At 37.2% G+C, this 25,533-nt stretch overlaps 1 protein-coding gene across 3 annotated transcripts; it reads left to right on the forward strand.

Moving 5' to 3' along the window:
• The first annotated feature begins 1,447 nt into the window (after positions 1-1,447).
• On the forward strand, positions 1,448-25,371 carry LOC306858614 (dual specificity protein phosphatase 16-like). 3 transcript variants are annotated; one of them, XM_079399225.1, is made up of 8 exons: positions 1,478-1,620; positions 1,798-2,038; positions 12,238-12,746; positions 14,586-14,721; positions 18,239-18,402; positions 19,932-20,091; positions 20,898-21,021; positions 21,515-25,371. In XM_079399225.1, exons 3-8 carry the CDS (start codon positions 12,522-12,524, stop codon positions 22,263-22,265), a joined length of 1,560 nt encoding a protein of 519 aa, XP_079255351.1. In that variant the 5' UTR covers positions 1,478-1,620; positions 1,798-2,038; positions 12,238-12,521; the 3' UTR covers positions 22,266-25,371. The 3 variants fall into 3 exon arrangements, with proteins under 3 accessions (XP_079255353.1, XP_079255351.1, XP_079255352.1); XM_079399227.1 differs by lacking the exon at positions 1,798-2,038 and having other exon boundaries at positions 1,448-1,620; XM_079399226.1 differs by lacking the exon at positions 1,478-1,620 and having other exon boundaries at positions 1,796-2,038; positions 12,235-12,746.
• Positions 25,372-25,533: the final 162 nt, after the last annotated feature.

A 25,533-nucleotide genomic window follows, 5' to 3' on the forward strand; every position in this document is an offset into this window, starting at 1 on the left:
AATAATGAATTAAGTAAAATCTACTTAAGTTATGTAAAATTAGCAAAGGAAATAAGTCAATTTAACGTGGCCACACTGTAAAAAAAATCTGTCGTTTTTACAAAATAATTTAGGCAGCTGTGGTTGCCAGAATAATTTGGTAAAAAATACAGAAAAACTGTAAAATGTACATTATAAAACAAGGAAATCTGAATGTAAACCAGTAAATTCAACAACACACACTGCAGGGGGTTCGTGAGTTTAATGAAAAGATAATAATTAATTAGAACATAAAAATGTAATATCAAAATAAATTCAAAATGTATTTGTTTTTATTTGTTCGCTAGTCATGATGCCATAGTGCTGTATAACTAATATAGGCAATATTTTATTAATTTTTTCCTTTTTATTTGAAATATTCCCAAATGTGTTAACTATATCATGAAATATCTCCATTCTCAAATATGTGTAAGTAAATGCAATTTGCACCTTTATAGATCATGTTTATTTATATTGTAATCTAAGTAGCCTATCTGTCTTTTTACTTAAGTACCAGATATTGGTGTAATATTACAACATATTTTTAATACGACTGGCTTTGTATTTAACGTGAATTTAATAAAAACATTGTAAGTTTTAAATAAGTCTTAACTTTTGATGAGTGACAGTAAAAAGGCACACATTTTCCATCCAAATAACATAAAAAAGAAGAAACCACAGATGCCATAGGTCAAAATTATACATTTCTCTTTTATGACAAAAATCATTAGGATATTAAGATCATGTTCCATGAAGATATTTTGTAAATTTCCTACCGTAAATATATCAAAACTTCATTTTTGATTAGTAATATGCATTGCTAAGAACTTCATTTGAACAACTTTAAAGGAGATTTTCTCAATATTTAGATTTTTTTGCACCCTCAGATTCCAGATTTTCTAATAGTTGCATCTCAGACAAATATTGTCCGATCATAACAAACCATACATCAATGGAAAGATTAATTAATCAGCTTTCAGATGATGCATCAAATTTTAGATTTATTTATTATATTTTAATATTATATTATGCGTATTATTTTACAAACAAATCTAAGTTAACAATGTATTTTTTTGCTGAGATTTGATGTTGTGACACAACTTTGCGTCATGATTACGCAATGACGTCATTGCGCGATGACGTCACAACATCATTTAGCAACTTTTCTCTGAAAACAGCTGGTTTTTTATGGTTTATGGGGATTCTCCATTGGCATAATGATTTTTATACTGTACAAACGGTCTTTTCTATCGCCTACCCCTCACAGATAGATTTGTGCATTTTTAGATTAAAAAAAAAACTCATTCTGTATGATTTATAAGCCTTTTGAGTTACAGGGACACCGAAAGTGTCCTCATAAATCACCTTCGTGTCGTAATACAAATTTGTGCCTTTGTACACACACACACACACACACACACACACACACACACACACAGACAGACACAGACACACACACACACACACACACACACAGACAGACACAGACACAGACACACACACACACACACACACACACACACACACAGACACACACACACACACACACACACACACACAGAGGGGGCCCTCAGGGGACACTGGCCCCAAAGAGGACATCAGGTATTTGTCTAATGTCTCACCTAAAAGTCTCAGTTAATGATTTTTAGTTAATGTTGACGCGTGTAACTCGTAATAAAGCGAAATGAACAGAGTTCTGCTGTTTATTATGTAATGAGCGCCGGATCAAGCTCCGCCTCTTAAACTAATTTACACTGTTTTACACTCATTTACACCCAGAGTCAGTGTGAAGAGCCTCATCAGCGGATGTCAGCAGATCTGCGGCTTTATTCTCGGTTTTAGCTCTGTTTGTTGAGTGTGTTTGTGGCCGGGGTGAGTTTCAATGACGCCATGATGTTATTTTTACCCGATGAGCTCACCAGCTTTAACTAGTTTAACTACCCACCCGCTCATCTCTACTCATCCGGTCATCTTTATCTGTGGATTTACTGTGAAATGAGACGGACATGAAACTTTGACGGTGAGTTTGACATGAGTTAAATAAGAAATGTATCGCGGAGGGCCGCAGTGTGTGTGTGTGTGTGTGTGTGTGTGTGTGTGTGTGTGGAGACACCATGTTCTTGTTAGTTTCGTTTACTTAGTAAACTTGGTTAAAACGAGTTTAAAGTTCTGGAAAGTTCCGTACGTTAGTGTGTGTTTAGCTGAAGTTTTATAGAGTTAGTTTCATCTTTACTTTGCTGTCATTATGAGACACAATGCGACTGACATCCACAATAACACTGAAAACACTCGTGTTCTGTTGACATTTACTCAAATGTTACTCTTTAGAGTAAAGTACTACTGTGGTGAAACCATGGTACTGTGATGGTATCATACAGACTATGACACTGAATGATTATCACATTTGTGTACTTAAGAGAATACTACCATAGTATATTCTGTTCATACTTATATAACAGCACTAATATCACTAGCAGTCACTTTGGATAAAATGTGTGCTAAATGAATACATGTAAATCCGTCTATTTCAGGGCTGTTACAGTTAACTATAGAAGGATTGTATTGTGCTTCAGTTAACTTTTTTTCCATATAAAGCAACAAAAAATGTATTTCATAAAATCATTTTTTTTTGTTGCTTTAAATGAAAAAGTTAGCTGAAGTACAATACTATATATTCTTATTTGTAAGTCGCTTTGGATAAAAGCGTCTGCTAAATGACTAAAAGTAAAGTAATGTATAGATCATAATATATGAGTGTGTGCTGTGTATATTTATTATGTTTATATAAATACAAAAACATGCATGTGTATATATTTAAGAAAAATTTTATGTTTATATATTTATATATAATATAAATATATAAGCTTATATATTTTCAAAATATATACTGCATGTGTATGTATTTATATATACATAAACACTGAGCACACACGTATTATGTAAACAAAAGCTTTTATTTTGGATGCGATTAATCATTTGACAGCACTAATATATAAACGTAAACCTATTTTATTTCAGCAACATTTCTCATTTCCCTAAAATAACTGGAAATAAAAAAACAACAAAAATAATTAAAAATGACAAAAACATGGCACAATTAGGCTACTAAAACTTTAACTACAAGTGACTTCATATGAGTAAATTCAGAAAGTATATAAAAAAATGTTTTACCAAAACTGTAATAGGATCTCAATAATACAAAAAATAACACTGATCAAAAAAATACTGATCAAATATATCTTTCTGAAAACACGGTAATACCATGGTACTGTTATTTTCTGTTTTCACTGTGTGAGGGTCACATGATCACGTCTCTCATTTCAGGATATTTCTGAAAGGGAAGTTCAGCATGTTTATTCACCAGCGGCGTTATAAAAATCACCTGTGGAGGAACAGAAAGCGCTTATGGTGTTGTGGTGCGACTGTTTCTATGTTACAAACACAAACTCAGAGTAAACATGGCATGTGTTATCAAGGGTCACTACCTGCACTAAAACATCATTTCTTCACAAATACGAGTCTCTGAAAGACTTTCCCATTGATTTAAAGACAGTATTTCCCAACAGAACGGCTCTAACCAGAAGAGTACAAATCAAGCCAAAGATGGGTTTGGGTTTGTGTGTTTCTATCATGTTTAAGCGAGTCTGAAGGTGTTCAGATGTCCATATGAAGGGTCAGTCAGTGTGATGTTGTCCTGTGAGCGTCTCAGGAGGAAGTCGGTCTGCTAATCGCGGCCTGGCGTCGCTCCAGGGGTGTGACGGCACTGAAGGAGAACTTCCTAAAATTAACCTCTCACACTCTTGCATCCATGTTTAAAGAGGATGTCGTGATGTGCGGGTTCTTTACGACTGACAGCGGACAGACGGTGAGAGACATGGTGCGTTTGGAGCTCGTTATCGTCTCCTCGTTAAACACGGGCACGCAGGAGGAGGCCTGTCATTAGGATCTGCCTTGACTTCCTGGCGGTTTGTTGTGGTTGCGAATCTAGCAATGAGGAACTCGTCTCTGTGATGTTTTGGAGGAATCAAGAATTTCCCCTCGTAAAGATGAATGCGCTCACGTCACCGTTTCATTTCTACAAATGTCTTACCTGAAGAAGAAGCCGGTTAGATCAGGCTTGACAAAGCCAACCTACTGATCTACTGTTTAAAGGGGTCATCGGATGCAAAATTCACTTTACAAGTTGTTTGAACATAAATGTGTGTGTACACATCCATCCTATAATAATAATCCACCCAGTGTTGTTTTTTTTTTTTAAATCCCTGTTTTAAAACCTCCTTTCTCAAATCAGGCTGTTCTGAGGTTCCTGTCAGAATGATGTAGTTCTGTACAGGCCCCTCCCACGAGAGTTGATTGAGTCCGTCTTACCTTAGACCCGCCCTGAGTGAGCCGTCATCAGTCTGCCATTGTGTCGACTTCAGTGCAGGGGAAGACAAGATGTCTACGATTAAGCGATTGAGGTGTTCTGTTGTTGGATGTAATCATGACTATAGCAGTCGTCATTTACTCCCAACATCTGAGCCGCTGAAGATGCAGAGGATTAACGTTACTTTCGCTTTGAAGGGAATGTGTCGATCCCGATCTGCCTAAATGCGTCTAATTTCACCTCGGCTCAGAATGCTTTTATGACGCGAGATTAATGTAAACACAGCCCACTGTGAACACCCTTGTAATTCGCTTCAACCTTTTTGAATTTTATGATTATTTTAGGTTCAAGTGTGTGTAAGGATTTGGAAACAAGCAGAGTACGGCTGTTTTGAAAGCATGCAGCGCCACCTACTGTTCAAAACTAAGCTCAGAATCCACTCAAGAAAGAATCGCGATGCATTCGGAAAATCTCAGAATCGATGCTGAATCATTTCTCGATTCACGATGCATCGATTTATCTTCCCAGCCCTACTGAGTATAATTTTTTGACTTTAACTTCACTATATTTCTGTCAAGGTCCTCGAAGTAGAAATTCGTTACTATGTAGCAGCTTTGAAAGTTAGTGTGATATTTTTTTTTATTTTTTAGGCAGCCTATTAGTAATCAATCATGTAGAGCTACGTGAAGTGATTTCCCAGCATTTTTTTAACACTGACCAGTTGCAATTCAATAATAAAAAGTTAACTTTGTGGTATATATTAGACACAAAATTGTCTGATTTTGCAAAATTGTGTAAATGAAACCTATAAAGCCACAGAAGAACTGTTGTGCATCTCCTAACAAAACACAGTAGGTGTTTGACTTGAAGCAGCACTCCACAGACCGCTCTGTGTACAAGTCGACTGATCTATCTGTTTTGCCGATTAATCGGCACCGATAATTGATTGCTGGAACTATTGGCTATCGGCAAAAAACCATGCCGATACGTTACGTCCGTTTCTGGAGCGGCTGAGAAGGTTCGCTGTCATTATACAGTGCGAGAGCGGCCTCTAGAGGCAGAAATCACTGACCGCACGTGTTGTTTGTTTTGACACGTGAGAATGTGTCAAAATGGCTAAATCACCATCGCCAGTTTTCAAATGGAGCGGCAGTTAATACACAGAGCCGTAGTTCACTGACAAGCTAGGCAATATCGCGTTCAATATCGCATGCAATTCATCTGCGATATTGCCTAGCTTGTCAGTGAACTACGGCTCTGTGTATTAACTGCCGCTCCATTTGAAATCAGGTGATGGCGATTTAGCGCCAATCAGGGAACCGGCTTTACTGACGAGATGCGCAGGAGAATCGCATGCAATCAATTGCACAGCCCTAATCTATGCCACATTGTTCATTCTTGAAGTAAACTTTTGCCCGTTTTAAACCGGTGAACGCAAGGCATCTGGTGTGAGTGATGCGTCCTAGATGCAGCGCTGTGCTTTTGTCCGGCGTGTGACTGCCATATTTTGTTATTTTGATTAGATAATCATCAAGTGTTTTAGAATAGAAGCAGTGAAAGTGTGAGAGTATATATACAATATCCATATGTATATAATTTCAGTGCTATGGCCTTTGTGTAAATCTTTAAAAATAGCCATCTTTAAGCATGACTGTTGATATGGTAACACTTTTGTAACATTAAGATTAATGTAAGCTGTTGGAGTATTGTTCCTTGTTAGAGTGTGTTAATTTCAACATTTACTATTACTAATGCATTTTTTAATTTTTTAATTTCTTTTAACATTAGTTAATAAATTATGAACTAACTTTAATGATTAATATAATAATATTTTTATTCATTTACAAAGTATGGTTCAGTTCAGTTTTGTTTTTAAATAGTAAAGCACTATTTTAGTTTTCGTTCAGTATCGGTTGATTAATCGGTATCAGCCAGTGTGGGTCCTAGCTATCGGTATTGGTAAAATCCACTATTGGTCGACTTCAAGTTCTGTGTATGACATCAAAGTATCGCGAGAGCATTTTTGAAGTTTTTGTTTTTAAGACAAATCTTGCTTTTTTTGTTAAAGCAGCATTGCTGTTGTAACGTTATGCAGCTACAGACAGTTGTGTTGCTGGGTTTTAAAGCAGGTTTGGGTTTTTCTTATCAGTCTGTTTTTATAGCAGTTTCACTGTCCACTCAGTTCAAATGTGGATGAACACTGCCAGCGGTGGGTAGGAATGTTACATTGTTTTGTTTTTTTTGGTCAGCTCATTTGTTTCCATTCTGTAGGTTTTTAACATTCTAAAAGCTCTTCATTCCAAAGATACTACAAGCTAATCAGTGTATTCCGTAAGTGTAATGTATTGAAAGTTGTTTCAAAGTAAGGTAGTGTAAGTATTACATACAAAAATAATAAAACAGTGCATTGACCAAAAAAAAAATTACTTTTGGTACTTAAGCAATTACTTTCACTTGTAGTGGAGTAATAGTTGACCAGCAGTATCTGTACTTTCACTCAAGTACATTTACATTTATGCATTTAGCAGACAACTTACATTGCATTCAAGTTACAGTTTTTACATTTTATCAGCTCTTGCTTTCCCTGGGAATCGAACCCATGACCTTGGCGTTGCTAGCGCCATGCTCTACTATTTGAGCTACAGGAAAGTAATAAGAGTTGTGTACTTTGACCACTTAAAAACATGCTAGCAACATGGTAATCATGATATAAACACATTAGCAACATGCTAAGAACATGGTAATCATGCTAGCAACACATTAGCAACATGCTAAGAACATGGTAATCATGCTAGCAACAATGTAATAATGCTAGAAACATGCTAACAACATGCTTAATCATGTTAACATGTCAACGACACTAATCATGTTAATTGTTAACAACATGCTAATGATATGCTAATCATGCTAGCAACATGTTAATCATGCAAGAAACATGCTAACAGCATGCTAATCATGTTAAAACATGTTAACAACAATGCTAATCATGCTAAAAACATGTCAACAATATGTTAATCATGCCAACAATATGTTAGCAGCATTCTAATCATGCCAGAAATATGCTAGCAACATGTTAATCATGCTAACTACTTATTAATCATGCTAGCAACATGGTAACAACATGCTAAACCATGCTAGCTAGCAAGATCTATCTATCTATCTAAACTTTCAAACTTCAAGCTTTTAAAACTGCTTCAAACTTTCAGGATAGGCGTTCTCAAGCCAACCTCAAAGTTTGTTCACAAACTTTACTCATCTACTTTATTTCTCACATCTACTTTATTTCACCCTGTTTGAATGAGCAACTGGAAGTAGTAAAGCAAAGACATTTCAAAATATGTTTATGATTAAATGTCCTTCATTATGCATAAAATCTTTTTTCCCCTCGGCTATTATTGGTATATTGATCACACAACATACGGTATCTTAAATTAGATTTTAGAACAGCTGTTTTTAACATAATTTTAGAGGTTTCAGCATGACTTTCGACTGATGTTCACCTCAGAGACTGGAAAGCTCGGTTTGCATGTTTCATTTACAACGTCTCGGGCCTTTAAAGCATCTGTGGTTTTATTTCAGCCTCGTTTGATCTGTTGGTGTTCTGATGGCCTACCGACGGGTCAAAGTCCTCCGTGACTGTTATCTCTGCCAGGCAGGTTGAGCTATTAACCTTCGATCAGAAAAACACACAGCAAACTGTTTTAATTCAGCTCAACCTTTCGCAAACAAGGTCAGAGAAAATTGAAACCGTGATGCGACTCGAAGAAACCATGATGCCAATGCGTTCGTCAACAAGTTAAAAGCTGAGGAAAAACAATAAAACGCTCCTGAATAAACGTTCGGTGTTTGTGTGCAGCTCATCAGTGTCAAATGAATCCTGAACGGTCCTAAAACAGATCCAGAAGTAAACTTTGTGAGAAACAACTCCATGATGTCTGTAATCTGATCTGTGTTTTGTGAGGAAATGCTCGTCGCTCCAGTTTCATGTTATTAGAGGGAAACACAAGCTGCAGAAACTCTGGTTTTGTTCAATATTTGATGGGGGATGGAAACGCTTTTCTCCCAGAGGCCCAAACCCTGTTCATGATGACGTCACCTGATCTCATGTTGCCGCGTGTGAAGCTGATCTTCTCATGTCAGCATGGCTTCGGTCTCGCTCACATCTGGACTTCGCTTTCACTCTTTCGGCTGATGCTTCGGTGACAGTTTAAAACCGTGATCCTGACGTCATCATTGACTTTGTTTACATTCTGAATTCATGCAGTCTTTATAAAGTCTTGCCAATAATTCATACATTTTAGTATAGTAATGACAGACGTGAGATGAAAGCATTTGTGAAACAAACAGTTTTTCCAGAATAAGCGCTGATGTTGGGATCAGAGCTTTGATTTGATCCAGACACATGTGACATAAAACTGTTCAGCCGCCCGTTCACACTAAAGACAATGACCATGATAACTGTACAGTTTTAATAATCACTCTAACTTTAAAGGAACATTCCACTTTTTTTGAAAATAGGCTCATTTTTAAACAGTGGAGTTTTACTGTTTTCGAATCCATTCAGCCGATCTCCGGGTCTGGCGGTAGCACTTTTAGCATAGCTTAGCATAGATCATTGAATCTGATTAGACCATTAGCATCGCGCTCAAAAATGACCAAAGAGTTTTGATATTTTTCCTATTTAAAACTTGACTCTTCTGTAGTTACATTGTGTACTAAGACTGACGGAAAATTAAAAGTTGCGATTTTCTAGGCTGATATGTCTAGGAGCTATAATCTCATTCCAGCGTAATAATCAAGGAACTTTGCTGCCGTACCGTGAGTGCAGCAGGCGCAGTGTTATGATGCTAAATAGTCCCTAAAAATAGCTGGGGACTACTTTCAGGAGTGTTCCTTTAAGAGAATAGCGAAGTCCACACCATAGCTACAATGATAATGACAGGGAGGAACAATTTTGTTAAAATCACTTTCAGAGTGATTTTTCTTTTTTCCAACTTTCTTTAGCCAATCAGAATCCAGTCGTCTTCAAAGAGATTGTTATTGTCCACTAGTGTGGATACGAAAATAGTTATTGTAATAGTTATTGTTTTTAAGGCCCATGATAACTATTGATTACTATAAAGATTTAATAATAGGTCTAATGCTAAAATAATAGCAATAACCAGTGTTGGGGAAAGTTACTAAAAAAGTAATGCATTACAATGTTGCGTTACTCCATAAAAAAGTAACTAATTGTGTTACTTTTTATGGAACGTAATGCATTAAATTTCTTTTGCGTTACTTTTTGTCGGCTGGGCTTGTTTATTTGTTTTTAATAACAAACCCCAATTTTTAGCAACTGTAAAGGCCCTTTTACAACAAAAGGGAAGATAATAAGCCTCATGCTGAAAGAAGCGTCTCTGCACTTACTCCCAATTTCCCTCAACATGGGGACAAGAGAGATGCAGTGAATAAGTGGGAAAACAACGTAACTTCATATTATTTTAAGGTGAGCTTAAAGCGTACACGATTATGAAAATCACACAGCTTCAGTGTGACATCAATAAGAAAAAGTATAATTTTATAGATATTGTTAATAATAGTTCATATTAAAATATAACAATAACAATTGTTGCTGCTCCAATTAAGCTCTCTTTAAGCTCTTCCACATTGAACGTCTATGTAAATACTTCATAAACAGACTTTAAATATTAACTGATGGTTGTCACTTTAAGTTAATCAATTTTCTATGGATTCTGTCGACTCAAATCTGCAGACTGGCTCTGATCTTTGGTAACTAGCATCAACTTCTCCAGACTGTAAATCTGTGGATAATCATGTAGTGTATTCCAGTCTTAAGAGACTATAGATAAGTTGAAATCAATTTAAAAACAGGTTTCATAATGAGGCTAGTTTCTGTGTTCATCCCCATGAAGAAAATGTTTTATCTGATTTTTGAATGTTACTTAGCTGAAAGTGGACTAGTATAGATGCTTTAATGACGCTTCACTATGAATATATAACTGATCGACTTGAATGCATTGTTGCTTGATTTTAGTGTTCTGCTTTTTTTTTGTGATTGACTTTTTTCCTTTAAAAAATATATATTTTTACAATTATTCTTTAAAAAAAAGATTTTTTGATTAAACATGATATGAGCTCAAAAATGTACCCATTAAGCACAGCCAGACTTTTTGAATTTAATGATGTATATCTTAATTGAAAAGCTTTTGTCATTTAAAATAAAGCTGAATATTTTTGTGTGAGAGATTAATATTTTAATTGAACATAACTTTTTGTACTGAAACCAATGTCTTGTGCACTAAAAATGTCTCAATGTAGATTTTGGTGAGCTTAATAGGTACTTTTACCCTAACTCAGATATTTTCTTGTAAAATTAAAAGTAATGCTTACACTTGTCACTTGGGGAAAAAAAAATCTGATTATGTAACTCGTGTTATTTGTAATGCGTTACCCTAAACACTGGCGATAGCTATAACAATAATGGCACAGAGGAATGATATCATTGAAATCACTTTGTGAGCAATTTTTTCCAGCTGATAAACGACAACACCAATCAGAATTCATCCTGATCATGACGTAATCAGTGGTTGGTGGTACAGCTGCTGTCATTTAGACCGCTGTATCGTATGTTTAATTGCCGGTCTTGTGCTGCTGCTATTGTTGTTGGGATTTTCTCATCATACAGGACTGACTGGCAGGTTTTTATGGCACGCAGGGGAATTTCACTGGTCTCTGTGTAGTTCTGTAAACATTAATGACAGGATGACATAACTAAAGCAGACCTTTCTTGTTTTTAGAACTCACACTAACACACACATGAACTCAAAGCTGCTGTCACCAAAATATACACTATTGAGCCGTTTTAATGATGAAATCACAGTAAACTCTCACATAATTAACATGCATATTACTCTTGGATTTGTTAAATGTCCAATTTAGACCTAAATCATTAGAGTTTACATGTGTTATGTAATCAGATTACCTTTTTAAAGTAACTAGTAAAATAACACATTACTGAAAATACTTTTTCAAATATGTAACACAAGTTGCTTTGTTTTCCCATTTATTGTCTGACAGCTCTCCTGTCCCAGTGTTGAGGCTTATTAATTTCACTCTTGGTGTGAAAGAGCCCTTACAGTTGCCAAAAATATAACTTTTGGGTTTTTGTTATTTGTTTTGTTTTATTTATTAAAAACAAATTAACAAGCCCAGCCAAGGTGACGTAATGCATTATGTTCCATAAAAAAGTAACTAAGTAACACAGTTTTAATGGAGTAATGCAATATTGTAATGCATTACTTTTAAAAGTAAGGGCCCTTTCACACCAAGAACGATAACTATAAAGATAACGATATAGCTCTAAAAATCGTTCTCAATATTAAAGAATAGCAGAGTCCACATCACAGCTATAAGGATAAAGGCACAGAGAAACGATTTCGTTGGAATCAATTTCAGAACCATTTTTTTCCAGCTGATGAACGATACGAACATTGACACCCAATCAGAATCCATCCTGCTATAACGAGCTTGAGATGGGCGTGCACTTAGAATAAACAGACGATATCGTCTGCTGGTGTGAACGCTAATATCTTTATAGTTATTTTTTATAAGATCTCCTTGCTACGTTTCTGAGCCTTGATCGTGTTAGGATCCTTGCTGTCTATGGAGGGTCAAAGAGCTCTCGGATTTCATCAGAAATATTTTAATTTGTGTTCCGAAGATGAACGAAGGTCTTACGGGTTTGGAACGACATGAGGGCGAGTAATTAATGACAGAATTTTCATTTTTGGGTGAACTATCCCTTTAACACTGGACATGAGTGCTCACAGGTTGTTTTTGTGTCTCAGCAGGAGATCTTCATGATGGAGCTCAGTGGTCAGGAGCTGTCGCTCGTCTGTAGAGCCCCTGTGATGGTGTGAAAGAAACTCCCATCAGCCACTGCGCCCCAAACACACACACACACACACACACACACACACACACAGACAGTGTGTTTTTCCTCTGGCTTTTTCTGACACATTTTAGTGACCTCATCTGCTGCTACAATGGGGCCGTTGATCTACTGAGGGTCCGCCGGCAGCGTCACTGAGACACAGAGACTGTTAGCGCAGAGACGGACTGAGGGATTGTAGGTATGTGTGAGCGCATGGTGCGGCCCATCGGGGCCGAGGGTCTGGTGGCTCTGCTGGAGGGCGGTCTGGACCGCGTGCTGCTGATCGACAGCCGTCCGTTCGTGGAGTATAACACGTGTCACATCCTGGAGGCCGTGAACGTCAACTGCTCCAAGCTGATGAAGAGGAGATTACAGCAGGACAAGATCCAGATCAGTGAACTCCTGCAGCACTCGGCCAAGAGGAAGGTGCGTGAAACTACAGGAGTAATGCAGGCCTTCATCTAGGGCTGGGCGATATGGCAAAAAATTGAAATCTCGTTTGACCGTTTGTTTTTTGAAAATCTAACTACAATATGAGTCCAGTAACTTTTTCTTTATTAACCCTCTAGTTAAAGAAAATTCTGTTCCAAGTGCACCATACATGATGTAATGTTAAAGATCTTTGCAGAAAAGATGCATGAACTACAACTACATCTTGTACAAACTTGTATTATACATATTACATGTTCAGAAATAATGCCAGGAAAATGCTTTAAAAAAAAAAAAATCTGAAAAGGTATGGTATAATACCACCAGCAGACTATTATACAACTATTTGAAACAACTATTTGAAAATTATGAATCTGAGGGTGCAAAAAAAATACAAATATTAAGAAAATATCCTTTAAAGTTGTCCAAATGAAGTTCTTAGCAATGCATATTACTAATCAAAAATTAAGTTTTGATATATTTATGGTAGGAAATTTACAAAATATCTTCACGGAACATGATTTTTGGCATAAAAGAAAAATCCATAATTTTCACCCATACAATGTATTTATTGCTACAAATATACCTCAGCGACTTAAGACTGCTTTTGTGCTCCAGGGTCACAAATGTTCTGTAAAAACAACAGCAGCTTTCAGCCTGCCACCATGAGGCAAACATGAAAAATCAGACATACACTAGTAGTTCTTCACAGGTTTCTTATTCGCTTGCGCTGCTTTTGCTTTGTTTTTATGTAAACATGGACGCATTTGATTAAACATTAAATTCGAAAAATCACGCAGCCCTAGTGTCATGTGACTCTCACTGAAGCAGATGTTTAGCGGGATGTTCTCGCTGCTCTTTTACAGTCAAACTGGATGCTGTTTGATGCTCAAAACAAAACAGTGTTTTGAACCTGAATCTCTCAGTGCATGCAAAAGAGCAGCGTGAAATCAGTCAAGATTTGAGAGAAAAAACATATGAAGCAGCAGCTGGATGTTTGTACAATTACACTAAAATACCTTTAACTTTTAAAAAAGCCCCTAAACTATCAATCAGACGACAGAAGGCATGGAGTAGATTGTGTGAAATGGCAAAGTTTGATCATGTTGTTGATCATTGAATGGTTTATAGGCTATAAAGTGTGCAGCAGACCTGAGTGTGTGTGTGTTCACAATGAACAAATGAAACAAACAAGCCATCGTCTCTCACGAGGGCCATTAAGACGCCTTAGCAACAGGTTGCCGAGTGACCTCATCCCATAGTTATCTGTGCGAGTGCTCAGTATCTGTCAGTGCGTATCGCTCTTTATATCCGTCAGTGATCATTTTTTGATTGACAGCTCTCTTGTCCCTGTGTTGAGAGAAATCAGGAGTGAGGTTCAGAGGCAATTCCTTCAGAGGCTTATTACTTTCACTTTTGGTGTGAAAGGGTCCTTACAGCTACCAAATATATAACTTTTGGGTTTTTTGTTATTAAAAAACAAATAAGCAAGCCTAGTCCAGGTGACAAAAAGTCATGCAAAAGTAACATAATGCATTACTTTCCATAAAACGTAACTAAGTAACACAATTAGTTACCTTTTATGGAGTAACGCAATATTGTAATGCATTACTTTTAAAATGAACTTTCCCCAACACTGTAAGCTACTAAGTAAGGTAGAAAACAACACTGACACAACTGGACAAAGAGTAGTATGAATATAGAGCTATTAGATAAACATCATTTTAACAACCAGAACACTAGAGCGACAAAGATTTTGCTCGAAATAAAACTAGAAAACAGGGAATAAGGAGCAGATATTTACTCATTACGTGTGTGTGTGTGTGTGTGTTCCAGCTGGAGCTCCAGGGTCAAGAGGTCGTGGTGTATGACCAGAGCTCGTCTGACTCCGCCTCCCTCTCATCAGAGGCCTTTCTCAGCGTCCTATTGGCCAAGCTGGAGAAGAGTTTCCCATCAGTCCACCTGCTCTCAGGTTCACGTCACATCACTCACACAGACACACACACACACAACTCCGTATAGCTGTCTTTGTGAGGACATACATTGACACAATGCAATCTCTAGCTCCTTACCCTAAACCTAACCTTTACCCAATTATAACCTGATCCCTAAAACCAAGTCTTGACCCTCAAACAGGCCTTTAAAGGGGTCTCAGAAAGTGAGGACCAGCCAAAATGTCCTCACTTTACAAGATTGTCCTCACTGCAATGGTCTAAAACTCAAATCGGTCCTTACAAAGATAGCTGTACAAATGCACGCGCACACACACACACACACACACACGTTTGTTTCCATAGACTTCTATTACTTTTATACTGACCAAATGATATTTTTATTCCCCTAAACCTACCCCTTACAGAAAACCTGTTTGCATACTTACACTTTCAGTTTACTATTTTTAATCTTTTTTTTTTTTTTCTGTCGTGAGGTTTAACTATCCTTGTGGGGACATTTGGTCCCTCCCACAATGTAGCATAAACGAGTACACACACACACACACTCTCTCTCTCTCACTCTCGCTCTTCTCACAGACACACACACACACACACACACTCTCTCTCTCTCTCTCTCTCTCTCTCTCTCTCTCTCTCTCTCTCTCTCTCTCTCACACTCACTCTTCTCACACACACACACACACACACACACACACACACACACACACACTCTCTGTGCAGTGAGAACACAGTCGGATCTCTCTGGCTCTCCAGCTCTGCTTGTGTCAGCCCGTCTCTCTCACACACACACACACACACACACACACACTCTCTGTGCAGTGAGAACACAGTCGGATCTCTCTGGCTCTCCAGCTCTGCTTGTGTCAGCCCGTCTCTCTCACACACACACACACACACACACACACACACATTCTCCAACACAGAAACAGACACACACACTTTAACATTGTTTTTGAGTCTGTTCTGCTTGTATATCATTATTTTGACTCGAGGAACAAACACTCAGTTCAGCTCTAGTATGACCTCATTATTACATAACCGCACACACGTATGTGTGTGTGTGTGTGTGTGTGCGTGCGTGCGACTCTCACCGCTGACATTACACAGGAAGTGACTCCAGAGGTGGAGAGGAACTGAAGCTCACCGGAGTTTTGTCTCATGTGTCTGTTCCTCTTTTCTCTGTCGCTGTAATGTTTCTCTTGTTTTTCCTGGCGTTGATCTGGTCAGGTTCGCTGATGTCATCGGTGAGACTCTGATAATCAGCTCAGGGTTGTGTAACACAGCTAGTGATCAGACTGACTCATGATCAGATACCGTATCATACGTGACCATAATGAGGTCAAAGAGATGAACGTGTTCGGTGCATCTGATTGCTTCTTACAGTTCATCTCGATTGCTAACACACTGTAACTGCTTCATTTGGCACAAAGTTCTCGAAACAAAGACACGCTTCTCAAAATGTTTAACACATTTCACCTGCTTTGACACGTTGCAATTTGCTCAGTTTTTTCTACAAAACTCATCATTTTGCACAGGTTTAACCATGTTCTCATTTAGAAAACAGTATTCATTTATTTATTTACAGTAACTGACAGTATAGTCTAATGTGTGTTTACTGTATATTCTGTTGTTTGGTTTTTGAACTTTTTCTCTTCTAGTGCTTTTCGTCTACTGTAAGTGCTACTACTTTACAGTAGTGTAATGAAAGTAAACTTAAGCCCCTTTCACTCATAGATTCCAGAAAATACACGGGTAATGTGTTCCGGCAATTGTTCCCGGGTCGTTAGATTTGCTGCATTCACACTGCCAGTGATTTTCAGGAAATCTGTGAGAGCGTTCCCACACAACCCGTAAATGTTCCGGAATGACACGTGACGTCATCATGTGACGTATATAATGCGCCGCGCACCATTTCACTAAACTGGCGACCGATTTCAGCTTCAGCGCGGATAGTGAGAAGCTCCGATCGCTGCTTCATTCCAGTTTACACATTCTTTGTTGTGTGAATGTTGATCTGCCTTCAAAACACCCGGTAAAAGAGTCGCATGGTAACACGAGTCACCAGCCTTTACGGCATTTATCCGGCTTTTGTTCACACAGCGCTCGTTCCGGGACTGAACCCGGCAATGTTACTAGGTCCCCAACCCGGGATTGATCCCGGAATCAATCCCGGGTCGTGGTTGCGTTCACACAGAAGGCACTCCGGCAATTTTCCGGGAGCAACATGCAGTATGAAAGGGGCTTTACACTTGGGTCCATAGTGGACAAAAATGTCCATGTAAAAAAAAAAAGGTCATAAAAATTTGAAGCTTGGGAGCACAGACTTAAGTTTGGTCTCATTTTAAAGAAGACCCATGACAGATTATTGTTGAATTAAAAAAGTTTAAAATTTATAGAAGTTTTAAGTTTATGAAAATGATTTATGAACAATATTTTGAACTAAACCTGCTAGGCCATAAATCTAAACGGGTTGTGTTCCAAAGTTGAGGTTGATATCTCACAAAATGAGCTTTTAGTAAGATTTTGTTTGGACGCAGTACCAACTTTTCCCCATTAGATGCCAGCAAAACTCCGCTGGTGCTCACAGTGGTTGCATTTTTGTGATTTACAGTAGAGTTTCTCTCTCTCGCAAATATTACAAGAACACACACAATTTTATTTTATGACACGCATATAAACCACACTCTGACATCCATACCAACACACTCACACAATTATAGCATTATCCAATTGGCTCTATAATACAGCAAAAGCAAGTAATCTCGCCTCGTCTCGTGGGACAAGTGTCTCATCACACCTCTACTGTTTAGGTATCAATTAATTGTGTTTTTCAGCTTTACTCTGTTTTGGTTCAGTTTTACTTTTTATTTTATTTTTTAGTTATAGTTTTTTATTTTATAGTTAGTCATTTTAGTGCTTTAACTTTTAAATTATGACTATTTAAGTTTAATTTAATTTCAGCTTTATGTTATTAATTAAACATTTAATTTTAGTTCAGTTTTAGGTTTTATTCATTTCCATTTAATCATTTTAGTGCTTCGACTTTTTAAATATTAATATTTAGGTTTCTTTTCATTTTGTTTTTCACCTTCACTCTGTTTTAGTTCTCTTTTATTTTTTTATTTATATATTTTATTTTTAATTTAATTAATTTTAATTAAATTTATTTCATCCTTTTTTTTTTTTTAATGACTATATAAGTTTAATTTAATTTCAGCCTTAGTTATTTATTTCCAGTTAGTAATTTTAGTGCTTCAACTTAAACTTATCTAGTTGCCAAGGCAGCATTTCTCATTTTAAGTTGTAATTTTTAATTTTTTTAGTGCTAATTTTCATCTAAAGCTGTTTATAGTGACGACAGACCAACACAAACCTGGATGCAAGCTTAAAAACACGATTTGCTCGACACATTAATCCTTTGAGGGTGTCTCTTTTAGCAGGTTTTTATCGTCGCTCTGTCTTCATCCGGCCTCATAAACACTAGTTTGACCAAACGCACCGGTTCTTCATAGCGTGTTCTCTCCTGGTCCGCAGGTGGTTTTGTGGCGTTCTCGCACCTGTTCCCGGGTCTGTGTGAAGGGAAGTCCACGCTGGTGCCGTCATGCATCTCTCAGCCCTGTCTCCCGGTCAGCAGCAGCGGGCCGACCCGGATCCTGTCACACCTGTACCTGGGCTGCCAGAGAGACGTGCTCAACAAGGTGACGCTCACAAATAAAATCCACATTCGAATGCAAAAAGGTGTGCGTCAGGCAGCTTTATCAGTGGCACACAAGATGCAGTGACGATGTAGTTGTCATTACATTTTAATGTTTTTTTAGCTTATGCAGTTGAACCCACTAGATGCAGCGCTGCTCATTCAAAATATTGCGGAGAAAGAGAACATCAATGCGGATCAATCATCTACGGCAAAACTGAAACCAAGCCGTTCACACAGAACGCACATGTGTCCCTGCAGCACAAAAGCAGTCATGAGTAGCACAGCTATATTTGTAACAATAGCCAACAATACACCGTATGGCTCAAAATTATACATTTTTAATTTTATGGCAAAAACATTAGGATATTAAGTAAAGATCATGTTCCATGAAGATTTTTTGTAAACTTCCTACCGTAAATATATCAACTTAATTTTTGATTAGTAATATGCATTGCTAAGAACTTAATTTGAACAACTTTAAAGGAGATTTTCTCAATATTTAGATTTTTTTGCTCCCTCAGATTCCAGATTTTCTAATAGTTGTATCTCAGACAAATATTGTCCTGTCATAACAAACCATACATCAATGGAAAGATTATTTAATCAGGTTTATGACTGGTTTTGTGGTCCAGGGAGAGCCGCGTGTTTAGAAAGCCATGTAAAATTTATATAATTTTTTAAAAAACATGTCTCGAGACTTCATGGTGGCTTTTCCCATCCCACTTCAAAATACTCTTTGTGATTGGATTTCAGTCCTTTGTATTAAACTATACATACACACATGATGCGGTTTAGTTTCTAATTGTTTAAGCAACTTACTTAATTCTATTTAGTTTTATAAACTTTATTTTAAATATCATGCACTTTTATCAAAGATAGTCGTGTTATTTAATTATTTGAATAACCGTGGATTAGTAATATTTAGCTCGATGCTCAGGAGCGAAGGCAAAACCTTTTTCCCGCTAATTGAAATTATGCCTTTTAACCTCGAATATTGATCATATTTAAATACAAAATTCGAATTTTGTTTTTATTTGATACAAGTTAATAATTTTAGTGCTTCAAGTTTTTAAATATGACTGTTTAGGTTTGTATTAATTGTGTTTTTCAGTTTTAGTTCACTTTTTCCTTTTATTTTTGTATTTTATAATTAGTCATTTTAGTGCTTTTGTTTTTTTAATGTGTATTTAAGTTTAATTTCAGCTTTAGTTTGTTTTAGTTCAGTTTTAGGTTTTATTAATTTCTATTTAATCATTTTAGTGCTTCAACTTTTTAAATATTACTATTTAGGTTTCATTTAATTTTGTTTTTCACCTTTAGTCTGTTTTAGTTCTGTTGTATTTTTAATTAATTTATTTTATTGAATTTTACAGTCAGTAATTCTAGTGCTTCAACTTCAACCAAGGCAGCATTTCTCATTTTAAGTTTTTTAATTTTTTATTTTGTAGTGTTAATTTCCATCTACAGTTATTTATGGAGATGACAGAAGAGTTTTGTTTAGCCATTTTTCTGTTGTCTGTGTTCCCGCAGGAGCTCATGCAGCAGAATGATATTGCTTATGTGCTCAACGCCAGCAACACCTGCCCCAAACCAGACTTCATCCCCGAATCCCACTTCCTGCGCGTGCCGGTCAACGACAGCTTCTGCGAGAAGATCCTGCCCTGGCTGGACCGATCCGTGGAGTTCATAGGTCAGACACCATCATATATATCTTTAATATATATATATTTTAATTGTTCCATTCCAGAGGAAACGTTACATGACCATGGCAGTTCAGGAAATGTCTGAGCGTTTTGCTTTTAATATAATCAATCCATTTAGTCCATATTTAAAAAAAAAAATTACTTATTTTTTCCGTCACATATATATATTATTTAATACATCAATCCATTCTTCAACTGTGGCTCTGATTTGAACCATTTCTTTTTCATTACTTTACTAGCTGCCAGAAAAATCAGTTTCTTGTTCCACCCACATCTTTGAAGTTTCTAATAATATTGTTAATTCTTATTTTCAGTTTTCATTTTAATTTTAGTGTATTTTTCATTGCCTGTGTAAACATTTTATTTCTTCCACATATATACAGTGCTGGCCAAAATTATTAGAACACTGTATCTTTGCAGGAGCTTTCTTGAAGCTTGGAGACACAGTTCTTCTGGATTTAGTCTCAGTTTGTTCTGTTTCTTCATGTCATTCCAGACAGATGATGATGATCAGATCAGATCTCTGTGTGGAGATTATTACCATTAATGACTAAATGAATATTTTGAAATGTAAACTGATATTTCCTTCTGACACACGACAGCAAAAGATACAAATACTGACTTAAAACCAGTTTTAGCTGCTGGAGATACTAGTGTTATAATCATTTTGGCCACCGCTGTATTTTCATAGACACAATCAGACAGGATCATGTGATTGTAGAAGTAATAATGAGGGTCGTGTTGAGAGTGGGAGGTCAGCTGACAGGAAGTGTTTTTGTGTGTTTCCTGTCAGAGAAAGCCAAGGCCAGTAACGCCAGAGTCCTGGTGCACTGTCTGGCAGGAATCTCTCGCTCGGCCACCATCGCCATCGCCTACATCATGAAGAGGATGGACATGTCTTTAGATGAAGCGTACAGGTACTACAGCAGATTCTGTTAGTCTTAATTCATCTGTTAATTAAAGACTGAATCTCAAACACGCCCAGCTCATATTTCAGCATCAGATCAACAGAATCCTCCTCGTATTGTGATATTATTATTATTATTATTATCATTATTATTATTATTATTTTGATGACAGTTCAACACATTCTGACTACTGTCATGCAAAATATTTAGCTTACACTGACCGTACTTGTTGAGCTGATTTTAATTTGTAGATATCTTGCAAGTCTGACTTTTTTTTCCACAAGTTTGACTTTTCTAGTAATTGTGAGTTTATATTTTGCAATTCAGATTTTCTTGTAATTGAGTTTATATCTTGCAATTTTGACTTTTTTCTTGCAATTCTGACTTTTTTCTCACAGTTCTAATGACATTTGTTTTTTTATAATTGTGAGATTAAAAACTTGCAATTATCGACTGATCTGAGATCTGTGTCTGATCTCACTAAATGCGTGTCTGTTCTCAGGTTCGTGAAGGAGAAACGGCCGACCATCTCTCCCAACTTCAACTTCCTGGGTCAGCTGCTGGACTTCGAGAAGAAGCTGAAGAGCGCGAGTGACGCGCCGCTCAAACCCCGACCGCCGCCGGACGAGGAGAAGCCGGAGCCGCTGACGATGCCCTGCGTTCTGGCCGGCGTCCCCGAGGAGCATCTTCTGGCCCGAGCGCTCTGCAGCCTTCAGCTCGGCGAGGAACCGGAGGAGAACGTCCGGCCCAAATGCTCCTTCTCCCTGGACATCAAGTCGTACGGCGAGCCCGGAGCATCTCTGCGAGCGTTTCCCGTCGGCGAACCCTGCCAGTTCTCGCCAGTGCAGGAGGTTTCGGAGCAAAGTCCAGCTGAAGATCAACCGAATAAAACGCCCCAGCGCAGCGGCAGCGTGGATGGAGCTCTGTCTAAAACGGCCAAAGCGCTAAAAGGCTGGCACTCAGACATCGTCCTCGGACCCGTAACCGGAAGCTGGTTCCTTTCCTCCGAGTCGGCGTGCTTCTACAGCTGCGCTCCGGGTCTGGAGGCGGTGAGGAGACGCGGCCGGCAGCGCAGCGGAGACGGAGGAGACTCTCGCAGGAGCTGGCACGAGGAGAGCAGCTTCGAGAAGCAGCTGAAGCGCAGGAGCTGCCAGATGGACGGCATGACGGCCAGCCGATCCCGAGAGGAGATGGCCAAGAGGAGCAGCCAGTCCAGCTTCTCCGGAAGCATGGAAATCATTGAGGTCTCCTGAGGACTCCACACGCAGTCATTGGTTTCTTTGCTTTGTTCTCATTCAGATTTGGACTCCGCACGGACACATGAATGAAGGTGGAGAGTCTCTCTGAACGCCAGACATCCAGTACCTCACAATACAAATGAATGCAAGACACTACAGGCAAAACACAGTCAAGTTTAAGATTTTGGGCTTTTTGGTTTTTCAGACTAGTGGAAAGAAAACATCCTAAAGACGCTGTTAAGTGTTTCTTTTATAGCACTTTATCTATTTGTGTCAATAGATTTAAATTACAATACATGTTTTTAAATCAAATTGAGTTTTTTCTCCTAAACTGAGCCATAAATCTCCACTTCAGTAGCACTTACACACACCAAACTTTTACATTTTTATTCCTGCCTATATTGGGTTTTACAGAGGGATTTGTTCATTTATAATTTGCTTGATAATATACAACATTTTAATCCCCCCAAAATTGTGAAATTATAGTGTTTTTTGTCCATTCTAAGCATTTTCTGAATTATGGAGTGACAAAAATTAGAAAATTCCCTCTGTAAAAACTTTTGACTCTAATATGTGACCCTGGAGCACAAAAGTAGTCATCAGTAGCACAAGTATATATTTCTAACAATAGCCAACAATTCATTGTATGGGTCAAAATTATACTTTTCTCTTTTATGCCAAAAATCATTAGATATTAAGTAAAGATCATGTTCCATGAAGATATTTAGTAAATGTCCTACCGTAAATATATCAAAACTTCATTATTGATTAGTAATATGCATTGCTAAGAACTTCATTTGAACAACTTTAAAGGAGATTTTCTCAATATTTAGATTTTTTTGCTCCCTCAGATTCCAGATTTTCTAATAGTTGTATCTCAGACAAATATTGTCCTATCATAACTAACCATACATCAATGGAAAGATTATTTATTCAGCTTTCAGATGATGTATAAATCTCCATTTCTGAAAATTGACACTTATGGCTGGTTCTGTGGTCCAGGGTCATATATGTCAAAAAAATTAAACAAGAATTTTGAAACTGACATCATCCAGTGTTTAGATTTTTGTACTAGAAATTTATGCAAATTAGTGCATTTTTCATTAAAAAATTACTTGTTTGCATATCTAAACCTAACATTTTTTACTGCAGAAGTGGAATCATTTCAAAATATTAAAGTATCAAAAAGTTATAGAAGTTTAAATTTAAAAATGCACTTTAGCAATTTTTTTAGTTTTATATAAAATTAATATTTTACAACATATTTTTGAATCCAAAATTGCTATAAAATGAAAGGCTTATGTCTAAATAAGTTATGTTCCAAATTTGAAGTTGATATCAAACATTGAGGTTCCTGTGAGATTTTATTTAGGGTGTTATACCACAAACAGCCACCAGGTGCCATCAAAACTCCATTGAATGTTTTTGATGCATTTTTCTGTCTCAATTCTGTTAATTCTATCAAAAAATAACCAGCAAATATGGAATCTTGAGACTCCGACCTTTCACTCAAACCAAAACGTATTCAGATGCCTTTGACATTCCTCACATTATCACAGTTTATTCGCTATAGTTTAGAAAACAGTAATAAAATATGAGAAGAGCTCAGAGTTAAACTGTGTCAGAACAAATTGATCTTGATAATGTCAGATAGCTTTGATAGAAAGGTATGTAATGAATTGGGTTGAATAGCTGGCAGCTGAATATGTCACAGTTTACTCTATTTTGCTGTCCTCACTTGCATAAATGATCTATAGTGTCCTGCACCCACTAGTAAAAAAAAAATGAAACATTATATCTGGAGTCTGAATAATTTGTGGTTTGACTGTACATCACCAGCTGACTGATTACATCAAATCTTAAAAATATGACATATATATATTTAAAAATATGCATAATTATTTAATTTACATGCACAATTCAATGTCAGAATTAGTTATACACACATAATTCATTCTATAATTAAATATGGGCTAATTTGCATACATTTCCAGCACATAAATCTGAACATTTAATAAATCCAGGTTGAATATTCTTGTTTGATTTTTTCCAGAGGGGTTATGGACTCCCGTTTTTATTTGAGAAAATACTGTCAACAGACAGAAAGCAGTTACGTTTTCACCATGTGTGAATGATTAATGGACAAACCCCTCACTAAAAGCCTTCAGAATATAGATGGGAATAAAACTGTAAAGTTTGGTGTATGTAAGAGGAAAAAAACACTTCAAAGATATGGATTGCAATTGGAATCTACAGATGCAAAATATATATAAACTAAAGTGCAATAAAGTGTGTGTATATTGGATGTTTTAGTCTACTAGTCTGAAAGAAGAAGCAAAATAGAACTCAAAACTGAGCAGTGCATTAAAACGCCTGTAGTGTCTTGCCTTTAGAGCGTCTTTTGATGTATTTTTGACATGCATGTGTTGAATTATGATCTCAGGAAGTTGCAAATCTGTTGGAGATCTAGACACACACACGTGTGATGATGCTCTTTCCATCAAGGTTGAACAGACGTGACGTCTCTGTTTCTCTGATTCACTGATGCTGCATCCAAAACCCTTGAACCTCCAGCAGCTTCTTCACACGAGCCGTCAGACCTGATGAGACACCGACGAGAAACACTTCATTAGTCTGAGCACTTTACAGCCAGAAACCCTCTCTCCTTCATTGGTGCTGTAGTGTGGATCCAGAACAGTGTTGATGTTCATAGACTGAGCTGTGCAGGTTTACCTTCTTAAACTTGCTCCTCGCATCACTGCTCATCAGCATTGAATCGTCTGTTCCAGGATCAGCTAAAAGACTCCTAAAAACCATCTTCCTCTGATCTGCGTTTGAAGACTTTGAGCAGAAGGACAGAATCAGAGTTTCCTAAAGCTGTGAAAATAGAGCTGAAGACAGAATCAGAAGCAGAAGCATATCTACAGTGATCAATTTTTTATATTCTTACAATAAAGTCAAATGACTGATATAATCATTCATAAGACAGATCAGCAGTTATTTTTGTGATTTGTGTCTCGGAAGGTACTGCTGTGAGATGAACGAGAGTGTTTCTGGAGATATTAATCATCAGTAGCTGTTTATTGATTGTTGAAATAAAACACAATGGTACTTGAACATCTTCAGCTGTCTCCATTAAAACAGTTTAGAGCTGATCTTCATCTGGATGCACAGGTGTGAATGCATTATAATATACACTTAATAATATATAAAACACCATGAAAGCAAATAACAATGGAAATCTTGCACATATGTGGCCCTGGAGCACAAAAGCAGTCTGAAG

This window comes from Barbus barbus (genome assembly GCF_936440315.1).
Source record: "Barbus barbus genome assembly, chromosome: 39".
NCBI classification, from domain to species: Eukaryota; Metazoa; Chordata; class Actinopteri; order Cypriniformes; family Cyprinidae; genus Barbus; species Barbus barbus.

Bases quoted from the DNA above. Each gene is read 5' to 3' on its own strand.
- LOC306858614 (XM_079399227.1), top strand. From the start codon at position 12,522: ATGTGTGAGCGCATGGTGCGGCCCATCGGGGCCGAGGGTCTGGTGGCT. The intron at 14,722-18,238 runs GTTCACGTCACA...CCTGGTCCGCAG, and splicing joins ATCAGTCCACCTGCTCTCAG to GTGGTTTTGTGGCGTTCTCG. The intron at 18,403-19,931 runs GTGACGCTCACA...GTGTTCCCGCAG, and splicing joins AGAGAGACGTGCTCAACAAG to GAGCTCATGCAGCAGAATGA.